The sequence below is a fragment of the Schistocerca cancellata genome, chromosome 9 (genome assembly GCF_023864275.1).
Source record: "Schistocerca cancellata isolate TAMUIC-IGC-003103 chromosome 9, iqSchCanc2.1, whole genome shotgun sequence".
Lineage (NCBI taxonomy): Eukaryota > Metazoa > Arthropoda > Insecta > Orthoptera > Acrididae > Schistocerca > Schistocerca cancellata.
In genome coordinates, this window is record NC_064634.1 from 221,148,646 (window position 1) to 221,160,922 (window position 12,277).

The following is a 12,277-nucleotide window of genomic DNA, read 5'->3' on the forward strand; positions in this document are numbered from 1 at the left end:
AAATCTTCAGAAGGCCTGTACTATTCCTCACTCACTTTTGGTTTATTCGCCATGGTCTACCTATTGACAAAGTACACCGCGTTCGAAGAAGAGCAACATGTAAACGTCGGTCGACAGTTTGATGCTGACCAACGCTCTTTTTAGCACTGTGTCCCACGGAAGCTGTGGCGCATGAAATACACAGAAGCGCCAAAGAATCTGGTACAGGCATGCATATTCAAATACAGAGCTATGTAAACAGGCAGAATAGGCGCTGTGGTCGTTATACGACAACAAATTTCTGGCGCAGTTGTTAAATCTTGATAACCTGCCATTGTAGCAGCAGTAATCGATCTAAGTGCGTTTGAACGTGATGTTACAGTCGGCGCACGAGTGATGAACACAGTCATCTCCGAGGTAGCGATGATGTGGGAATCTTTCCGTTCGACTATTTCACGAGTGCACCATGAAAATCAGGAATCCGGTAAAACATCAAATCTCTGACATCGCTGCGACAGGAAAAAGATCCTGCAAGAACGGGACCAACGACGACTGAAGAGAATCGTTCAATGTGACAGAAGTGCAACCCTTCCGCAAATTGCTGCAGATTCCAACGTTGGGCCGTCAGCAAGTGTCAGCGTGCGAATCATTCAACGAGACAACATCGATATGGGCTTTCGGAGCGCTGTGCCTGTCAGCACCAACATTGGACTATTAATGACAGGAAACATGTTGCCTGGCCGGGCAGGTCTCGTTTTAAATCGTATAGAGCGGATGGACGTGTACGGGTGTGGAGATAACCTCATGAATCCATGAACCCTGCATGTCAGCAGGGGACTGTTCAAGCAGATGGAGGTTCTGTAATGGTGTGGGGCGTGTACAGTTGGAGTGATTTGGGACCCCTGATACGAGTCTTATTGGTGACACGTACGTAAGCATCCTGTCTGATCACCTGCATCCATTCATATTTATTGTCCAACAGACTTGGGCATTTCCAGCAGGACAATGCGACACCCCACACGTCCAGAATTGCTACAGAGTGGCTCCAGGAACACCCTTCTGAGTTTAGACACTTCGCATCAGCATATCTGGAATGCCTTGTAACGTGCTGTTCAGAAGAGATCTCCACCCCCTCGTACTCTATAACGAATTTATGAACAGCCCTGCAGGATTCATGGTGTCAGTTCCTTCCAGCACTACTTCAGATGTTTGTCGAGTACATTCCACGTCGTGTTGCGGCACTTGTGATGCTCGCGGGGGCCCTATACGATATTCGGCAGGTGTACCAGTTTCTTTGCCTCTTCAGTGTATTTTAATGTAGACATACACGTTGATGAGGTGTTCAGTAGCTTAATCTAAAGAGTCGCCGTATGAACGTTGTCTTAATTTGCTGTCTTCCATAGCTTGTTCAATATGATTTTCAAGCAGAGTGGAAATGTGTGAACATTATTTCGAAGTTAAACTGTATTGTGATAAACTTATTTTCACCTCCAAAATACACAAAATAAAATTGTTCAGCACGTAAAGAAGAGACGCTTAAAAGCTAGATATTCTAAAATACAGTATAATTTTTTTTGTCCATATGTTGTTCTTCCTTGGAACTGTGTGGCTGACAGTTGCTTTTTTTTGTTTTCTTAATAATATCCATGAAACAAATATTGTCGTGCAGTTGATTTCGTGAAAATGGAGAGAGTAACAGTATATTGTTGTAGGGAGGGAAAGGGATGTATACTGGACGGAAATTTGAACGTAAAAACGCTAAAACTGTTTCAAATATCGCAAAGGTTTATGTTTTTTGAGATTATTGTTTACTATCACTGTATTTTGTTGTTTCAGACTGGAGTGCTTGAACCGGGAGCATTATACTCCATTGTCAAACATTGCTCTACGTGCGGTCTACGCAGATCCAATTCGGAAGTACCGGGAGATGCATACTGTGAAATGGATCGCACCCAGAAGCCAATATTTGATGCGTTCCAATATTTATTGGAATTTCCCACAGGTGAGTTTGTTTAGAACGTACTTAGGCTGCATTTTTGAAGTGTGCATAACTCCACATTAAAACGATGAGAGGACGCTGTTTCGTAAAAGCAGCAGTGTCAGCTCGAAACCAAGTACGGATCATTGCTCTATTGATAGGTGCCGTTTGCACCTATAGCATTTTATTAAAGTAATGGCCGTAATTCAATACAGTTAAATTTAAGGAACATAACAGAAGAACGGTCGTTGTGCGGTACAGTTATTATTGTTACACGACTGAATTCCGCGTACTTATTTTATGCTCTCTGTACCGCAATATACTGCTTTGTAAGTAGTACCAAAGCAGCATGAACACTTATAACAGGTGCAGTAGTTTCTGCTCCACAAATAATTAACGACGGAGAACTTTTTTTTAAATTTTGTGACGTGTTGGCAAGGTAATTATTCTTAGAAACACTTTATCGTCATTAGGGTATACAGATTGGTTATGATTCTTTCCTATATTGTCTTTTTAGCTCAGATTTGGTGATAAAAGTTTCCTTGGTTACTAGTTGAAAATAATTTTTTCCTGTAGCTCTGATCTACCCTGCACGAATCTTCAGACTTCTGTGCGCTCCTAACTAGGTAGATGAGTTTGGAATGGACTTATTTAGTCAACTATAACCAGTCTGAATCAGTTTTACGCTCGTGATTAAAATGCCCTTTCCAAAGGTAAATTTTTCAAACTGCAGAATGCAAAGCAAAAATTATTTAATTATTTTATGATTCTTCACGTTATTACTCATTTCTCTCTCTGCTGCGTAATTTTCATTTGTTTCAAGTTTTCGTTTGTTCCTTGAAGCTTAAACATTACGACGCCATGACTGTTGTTGACGATTATATGTTTAACGTGAGATATTGTTTCAAGGAAGGGAACAAAAGGAGCTTAATAGTTAGCGGTTTGTGTGGATTTAATAGGAATGAGACTCCCGTTGCCGTACGTAGATCTACACGTTAAGATGTCGACTGCTTGATGTGAAGTGATTGCTCCACATTATCGTCCAACGGTAAATTTATTGAAAGTTATGTTTGACGATATTGTGTAGTTCTTGTGCATGAAATTCCTAAATAATCCAAATTATCACGCTGTAACGTGAATGATCGCATTTTTATCCAGAATCTAACTATATGAAATGGAAGCTAGTTTGCCAAATTTGCAATCGATTGTAGTAGAAGGTATCCTGCCTGTAGATATTTGTGTGTTACCTCAACAGGGGGCGTACGTCCAACATTCTAAACTGTTGCCTTTATTAATGCGTTGCCTCCAGAAAAGTAAGTGCCAGTGTAAGATTGTACTCGATATTTGTGCCGGGAAATGGCTTGATGTAGCAGAGGTAGTAATAGTGCATAAAGCGAAGCTACAAGAATGTAGTTATTGTACATCGTTTTTAATGTAACTGAGTTCTCGTTTATCGAGCAGAAATAATCGTTAGGCGAGTTTTCCAGTAACATCAATTTGTCTACTTTTAAAGTTAGAAGTGAGACAGTTACCTAGGCCTCCGGCTGCAGTTCAGTTGAGACTATAACGGAAACTAAGATGTAGATAAGTAAATTGCAACCAATGCACAGGCGAAAATATTATTTTTTCGGTGAATTTGGCCTATGTCGTGCAGATGTACTTACCAGAAACGGTCGACAAACAACTTGCCTTCATTTGCATTGTCACTGCCCATAATGTCAAATCTGTGAAAGCTCTAATCTTCTCAGTGGACACAATGAAAACAGACACTGTTTAATTATATTTGCCTGTACTACTTAAATATGTTTCTGGACACGTATTAAACAAATGTTACGTCCTGTACACGGGCACTCACTATTGTTGCTACTTTCCTGTTTGTCTCCGCTCTGCAACCAGTCACTAATAATGTACAAGTTTTGTATTGTTAAGTGTATTCACGTTTGTAGACGCGAAATACGCCTTACTACCTAAAACAAAGTATGGTAGTGTCCAAGGTAAGCTCCGTGTGTGAATCTTTTTGTATAAGTAAATAGGCATATCCATTTGTGGTACATAATATTTTTCATTTTTCAAATAATATTCAAATCAAAGACGTTCGTTCGTAATAAATGAACAATAGTTCGCTATATTATTTTGACTGTTTCTATTACTTCAGAAAGTTAATAGTGAAATGTATTTCTGTAGTCTGCAGAGTTGTTCACGTTTTCTCTGTTTTCACAACATCCTTTTTATTTAGCTTTCCTGTATGTGAGGAACAAAATGACTTAACGGCTTCGATGATTTAGCAGTCTCCGTAATGCAAAATGTGAGGTAGACGCTGATATTGTTGAAGATTGCGGAATTGTTGATAGTGAAGTTTCGGCAGTGCGTTTTCAATTACGAAATTGAGTAGATACGGCCTTTAATTCCTCGGGCAAGTATGATGTGGTAGTGTGCGAGTAATATTTGCATTGATTTGCTAAGAACGTTCTTGCTGAGGGGCTGCTGGGGACTGCAGAATCGAGTCGCACCACTTGAATCGGTACATATTTATTTCTTGTCGTTACCATCTTCAGCCAACATTGTTTTGTAATCAGTGTCTGAAAGCAGAAAGACACGTGGAGTTAATGATTGCTGAAGTGTTAGGAGTAACTTAATGTGATACACTATTCATGAACATTAAAAACTGCGTTGTCTGCTAGCTAACATTGGTAGCGAGTGGAAACAGATCAGTATCGATAAATGTAATGTTATTACTGCTTGTGGGGGGGGGTTATAAAAGACTTTTTATGTGCCTCAGTTACCAACAACAATGAGTGAACCGAGACATCGCAGAACAGCAGCTGTAGAAGCTGTAACTCACGACATGATGGCTGCAGTGTGGGAGCAATTTGGATACCGCATTGACACAGGCTGTGCATCTCATGGAGGGCATATTGACATCTACGAATTTTTTTTGCGTTTCCCGTTCATCAAACAAAATTCATCGTATATGTTTATTAGTTTCAGAAATATCGACGTGCCAAATCGGATGATACACCCTGTATTATTTCCCTTAAGCGTATCATTCTCAAATCATGAGATGGATAATGTTGCAGTAAATCTCTTGTCCCATGTCAGTGCCAGCAGGCAAAGGGTGCGAAATCCTGAAATTTATGATCAGTATATAAGAAAACAATGTCTGTTTTTAAATACCCTGTCATCCTGCTTCTGATCGGTAATGTCAGGAAAGACTGAATTCGTGCAGTTGTCGTTCTGTTAAAACTGACAGCGAGAAACAAAGCATATCACATTTTCATAATTTTATGATTATCATTTTTAAAACGATTTTTTTCAAACTCAACACATTATATATGTAATACCGTGCGTTTTTGAATGCACAAGACGGTTTAGTTTCTCCATGATTATATCTGAATTATTAATCATAATGAACCCGCCTCCGTGGCCGACGACGCGCACAGGGGGAAATACCCATGCGACGCTATTGCCACTGTAGTGGAAATATCTACTGCCACTATCAGACCTGTTAATCACAGATTTTGATGAGTCAGGTATGCTATAGAGAGAGCTGCGCTGAGTAGCTGGCTAGCGGATATCGTGCAACGGCCCTACTTCTCAAGAAAATCGATTTCGATATTTTATGCGTACCTCCTATAGCCCCTTTTGAGTTTGTACAGAGTGAGCATAGTGCAGCGGCTGAGGTTCACGACTAACAGGCTGTCGGTACGGGTTCTTAGTTCAAACGCTTTCCGCGTCTTTTCCTTTTTCTTCGAATTTCTTCCTACACAATATCATTACATAATATCTTCTGGAAAATTATTCAAAAATAGTCATTTTAGCCGTTGTAATTAGTTAATACATCAATGATAAGGCAAACTTTCATTAAACGTGTTTTCAGTTTGGTACGAAATATATTACAGAGTCGTTACTTGCCGTCTCTTGCTGTGCTGGAACAAAATTCCGGATGATACGTAGAAGCAATCGTAGCACAAATTCGTAGAGCACCACGCACATTTAATGGAAGCTGCTGCCTTGCAGGCACACGGATTTTTCAAAAGCTATATTTGAAATTGATGCAGAAGTAAAGAACGTATTTTTGTGGAATCTCAGTCGGGAGCATTTTGATTTTTTGTGAAAATTTTAACCAGTCTGTAAAAATAAACATCAGAGTTGCCAAAATGGAGTACATTTTGATGGTTAATTTCCAAGGTGCCCTCGGTGCACTTTAATTCTTTCTTTAATCCACAAAACTTGATCGTAAAATCTGATCAACCTGATCTCCCCGCCAATCAAAAGGTTTGTCCCACGTATGAAAACGACAGACTCTGAGGACGTATACATGCTGTGCTTACACGGACACCCTGATTTCGTGCAGGTCTCAATTACATTTTTCTTAAATTTATATGTCAACTCGTCAAGTCTTTTTTGAACAATCCAATCACATTTTCCCGATGGTTCGTGATCAAATTTTCCCAACGGTTTGTGCATACATAAGGAAAAGTAATGGAATTTTTTTCTGCACAGGGTCAGTTTCCGCTCCTTGATCCGCAAGGGATGTATTGTACTTTGATTGGTATTGCAAGCTGATTTGATCGGTATTAATTACATATCATCATCATCATTTAAGACTGATTATGCCTTTCAGCGTTCAGTCTGGAGCATAGCCCCCCTTATACAGTTCCTCCATGATCCCCTATTCAGTGCTAACATTGGTGCCTCTTCTGATGTTAAAGCTTTTACTTCAAAATCATTCGTAACAGAATCCAGGTACCTTCTCCTCGGTCTGCCCCGACTCCTCCTACCCTCTACTGCTGAATCCATGAGTCTCTTGGGTAACCTTGCTTCTCCCATGCGTGTAACATGACCCCACCATCTAAACCTGTTCGCCCTGACTGCTACATCTATAGAGTTCATTCCCAGTTTTCTTTGATTTCCTCATTGTGGACACCCTCCTGCCATTGTTCCCATCTACTAGTACCTGCAATCATCCTAGCTACTTTCATATCCGTAACCTCAATCTTGTTGATAAGTTAACCTGAATCCACCCAGCTTTCGCTCCCATACAACAAAGTTGGTCGAAAGATTGAATGGTGCACAGATAACTTAGTCTTGGTACTGACTTCCTTCTTGCAGAAGAGAGTAGATCGTAGCTGAGCGCTCACTGCATTAGCTTTGCTACACCTCGCTTCCAGTTCTTTCACTATGTTGCCATCCTGTGAGAATATGCATCCTAAGTACTTGAAACCGTCCACCTGTTCTAACTTTGTTCCTCCTATTTGGCACTCAATCCGTTTATATTTCTTTCCCACTGACATTACTTTCGTTTTCGAGATGCTAATCTTCATACCATAGTCCTTACATTTCTGATCTAGCTCTGATATATTACTTTGCAAACTTTCAATCGAATCTGCCATCACAACTAAGTCATCCGCATATGCAAGACTGCTTATTTTGTGTTCACATATCTTAATCTCACCCAGCCAGTCTATTGTTTTCAACATATGATCCATAAATAATATGAACAACAGTGGAGACAGGTTGCAGCCTTGTCTTATCCCTGAAACTACTCTGAACCATGAACTCAATTTACCGTCAACTCTAACTGCTGCCAGACTATCCATGTAAAGACCTTTAATTGCTTGCAAAAGTTTGCCTCATATTCCATAATCTTGTAGAACAGACAATAACTTCCTCCTAGGAACCCGGTCATATGCCTTTTCTAGATCTATAAAGCATAGATACAATTCCCTGTTCCACTCATAACACTTCTCCATTATTTGCCGTAAGCTCAAGATCTGGTCCTGACAACCTCTAAGAGGTCTAAAGCCACACTGATTTTCATCCAGTTGGTCCTCAACTAATACTCGCACTTTCCTTTCAACAATACCTGAGAAGATTTTACCCACAACGCTGATTAAAGAGATACCTCTGTAGTTGTTACAATCTTTTCTGTTTCCATATTTAAAGATTGGTGTGATTACTGCTTTTGTCCAGTCTGATGGAACCTGTCCCGACTCCCAGGCCATTTCAATTATCCTGTGTAGCCATTTAAGACCTGACATTCCACTGTATTTGATGAGTTCCGACTTAATTTCATCCACCCCAGCCGTTTTATTGCACTGCAATCTATTGACCATTTTTTCCACTTCCTCAAATGTGATCCTATTTCCATCATCATTCGTATCACATTCTACCTCGAAATCTGAAACATTACTAATCGCATTTTCACCTACATTGAGCAACTCTTCAAAATATTCCCTCCATCTTCCCAAGGCATCCACAGGATTCACCAGCAGTTTTCCTGACCTGTCCAAAATACTTGTCATTTCCTTCTTACCTCCCTTTCGAAGACTGCTAATTACACTCCAGAAATTAATTACATAATCGACGACAAAATTAGGGGTGAATTGTATCTAAAATTCTTCCGCAGCCGTTAATTATTTGTCCATATCCGAGATTTCTCTGGAGCCGCCCAAATATTTCAATTTCAAATACGAATCGCAAACGGAACACAAATTTGAAGAACGTGTGCTGTAATGACTGTCATATTAATAAAATTACTACAGCAGAAATGATAGTATTCGAATAAATTTTTATGGCATTAGCAATTTAATGACATTCTATACGATGAAATTGAATAACAAAGTACACGGGCAGTATTTGAATTAGCGCCACCAGTGTGGTAGCTATGAACTAAAGCCGCTGAACTATACTCGCTTGGTCGAAACGGGCTAAACAGGAGGTACGCATAAAATTTTGCCATCGGGTTACTCGGAAACTAGGGGCCGTAACATTATAAGCTGCTTTCCAGTTACTACAAAATATGTCTGATGTTTATTTTTACAGACTGGTTAAAATTTTCACAAAAAATCAAAATGCACCCGACTCGCTAATGACTAATACAGAAATCGTTTCGAGCGAGATTCCACAAAAATACGTTCTTTACTTCTGCATCATTAAAATCTATGATTAACAGTCTAAAGGTCCCCTTGGGAGCAACAAACTTTGTCCGAATCCTGTAACATTCGTCACATTCCAATTTTTGTTATTTGTCTCTCACATGCTTTCGCATGTGTATGACGTTTATCCTTATTACCATACTGAGAATTCCTTACTCTAATTGCTTTAGAAACATAGATAACTTCTCTCACTCGGTGTCTTCTATTAATAACTCGAATGAAGTAGTTTTCCGCCGTCAGCATTTTTCCTATCAACAGTACTCACTAAATCATGCTAATCTTCCAAGCAATGGTTTTTTCCTTTCAGAATTGTAAGGACCCCTCCAAAATTTTCCAGTTGCATAGTTGTTTAAGTGAGGATTACGGTAATAAAAGTGTCAGGTACGACGGTCATTTCAGAAGTTCAGCACACTATAACCTGGAGTTGAAGAAAATAATTTATTTACAAAATACCTTTACAGGCCTTCAATACCAGCTTAATTGTTTTCCGGATTGGGTTCCTTCATTGTTGAGATCTGTACTGGAAGCTTCATCAGTTGTATCAAAACGTTTTTCACGGAGTTCTTTGAATTTGGGAGAGAAATTAGTCTGTTGGGTTCAATAGCAGGATTGTGTGGTGGATGGGAACCACTTCACAGCCATACTTGTCGACCATTTTCTCTTACTTTTCGGGCAGTATACGGTCGTGCATTATTGTGCAAAATGAAGATACCAACTGCAACCATTTCACGCCTTGTTTGACGAATTTTCGGACGGAGAACATTTCGCATAAACAGCTTGTTACAGATTTCCACTGGGGCACTCTATTCAAAATGATTCAAATGGATCTGAGCACTATGGGACTTAACTTCTGCGGTCATCAGTCCCCCAGAACTTGGAACTACTTAAATCTAAAAAACCTAGGGACATCACACATATCCATGCCCGAGGCAGGACACGAACCTGCGACCGTAGCAGTCGCACCTAGAACCGCTCGCCCACCACGGCCGGCGGCACTCTATTCTTAGGTATAACTTTACTCGTGTCATAAGCAAAGATCGTAATCAATGTCAGTTTTGTGCGCTGGCGGCGGAATTTGTTCGGGCATGGAGAATCAGTACTTTTCCAATGTGACGACAGACTTCAGTTCTGGCTCAAAACCTCTTAACCAGGCTTCAAGTGTAGCAGACCTTATCAAGAACTTTCTTCTCTTTGAAAACGTTGAAGCAATTCTTCTTCGATCTGCTTCCTGCTCTTCACACAGATCATGCGAAACCTAGGTGGCAGCAACTTTTCTCATCTTTAACTTCTCAGTTATGATTCTGTAAACTGAATTGACGGATATTATGGCCTCTTATGCAATTTTCTCCCATGTTTTTCTTCGATATGTTGTTACTCTGAGACGTGTAGTCTGTTGCGGTTGATGGCCTTCCACTTAGTGGGTTGTTATCAGTGCTTACCCGACTTCCACGGAAATGAGCAGACCACTGTGACACTGTGCTACTACGATCCACTACGTTACTCCTACGCATCTCCTCGAAGCGTAAATTTCCAATTACTGATTTATTTTTGATGTAGGGACTCCTGATCACTCCAAGTAATCCGAGCGGACTTGGTTTCAGCTTCCATCTTAAAACATTTACTCGCAGCTTCCATCTTAAGAACAGTTACTCGCGACACAGCCACGCGAACTAGCAAACACATAATTACACCACCTTTACGCTTAAAAGTCTTGCTCACAACTGATATGAATTTCAACTTCATCTCACCACAGTAATCCGAACTGACCCCCCTAGAATACATTTAATAAGTTTACCAGTTCGTTGATGTAGTTAAGTTTTTTGAAAAGTGTATTGGTAATGTACACAGGAACGCTGACCTCAATCGATAAAATTCCAGGAGGCAGAGTGACATAACTTACGAGGGGAAAACGCCATAGGTCGCTCTCCGATACAGTCGAAACTTTGCGTGGTGAAAGAAGGCTGAAAATAAAGTGACACAAGTTTCCTCTTATGTGCCGACTTGTAGTAGTTTTCGAGAAAATGGCGGTCAAACTTCCAACATGACTCCATTAGTCACTCACGCATCATATAACCAAGTGAGTTTGTAGCAGCGGCTAACAGCACAGTGTTTCGTGATTCTGTGCCTCGTGTTTAAATCCAGTCGTATATTTTCTTTTTGTTGTCACGGAAGTATATGACATCAATATTTATTTATGACCTCGTGAAAGACAGTAGAGTTATTGACAAAAGAAATAAAGATTTCACATCTTATAGAAGATAATTTTTATCATTGCAAATAACACAGAGCACTGCTAACAATAGTGACCGTTTGTATCCAAGAAGTTAATGAGAAATTTGGTCTTACAGTCCATCGAGACGTAAATCAATTACTGGAATGACATCGGGATATGCACGCAACCGCCACAGAATTGTGAAAGCTCACAAAAGAAATCTGTCATCTATTGCTGGAGACGTTTATGTACATTATTGGCTCGAAGGGTGGGCAAAACGAGTCCTTTTCATACGATTGGCAGTTTGTTGATGAAATCGGAATACCGACATCTTCATTAAAAGTAATATCGCCAGAGTGTTTGCCGTTATGTAAACTCTGCAACGTATACTTTTACTGACGGTGAAGAACTACATTCACCAATAACAAAAGTGCCTACTCTCAGCAAAGGGACAAGTAGACGCGACGCAATTAAAATAAACAACTTATCCATCGTCAATTGCAGCCTCCGGATTTCGTAAAAATACATCGATATGCGTAGTTTACCTTCCTAGTGATATTCGCCCAAAAAATGTGACTGATACATGTGCCACCGCACGTTGCTCGTGGTACTCCGAATTTTTTATGCTCTCAGTGTTTATATAAATGCACAGGTTCTCTTGCTGCATAAAAGTAAAAATCGAAGCAAAAATGGAAATACTATAATTCTTTTTTTTTTTTCAATGATTGTTATTTACATATTGGGTTGGTGCGTAGTTTGTAGCGTTTTTCCTTAAGTTTAATAAACAAGACAGATACACATAACAGAGGCTTCAGTCATCATTTATATATTCTCCACAGTTTACAACAGTCCGCCAACCTTAGTGTAACTTTTCGATTCCGCGACTGTATAAATCACCTGGTTCGTTTTGAGGCGAAGAAATAGTCGAGCCATGTTCGGAGCCATTTTCATCAGGAAAGGAAATTCCTTGAAGGTTGTTTGATAGTGAAAAAGGTGAAAATCTGGGGACGCAAGATGAGGTGAAAAAGATGCGGAATGACTTCCCAACCAAATTCCTGTACTCTGTTTTTTGTCAGTCTAGTAGAATGCGGGCGGACGTTATCATGAAGTAGCGTCAATTCACGTCGTCTTTCTGGTCGTTGTTCTCGATTGGATCTTCAAGACATCTCA

General features: G+C 40.0%; 1 protein-coding gene across 1 annotated transcript in view; it reads left to right on the plus strand.

Moving 5' to 3' along the window:
• Window positions 1–12,277, plus strand: part of LOC126100884 (uncharacterized) — a 563,003-nt gene that overhangs the window by 178,573 nt on the left and 372,153 nt on the right. The window contains exon 2 of the mRNA XM_049911552.1: window positions 1,816–1,981. Within this exon, the coding sequence (XP_049767509.1) occupies window positions 1,921–1,981 (61 nt within the window). The 5' untranslated portion in view covers window positions 1,816–1,920. The remainder of the gene's footprint in view (window positions 1–1,815; window positions 1,982–12,277) is intronic.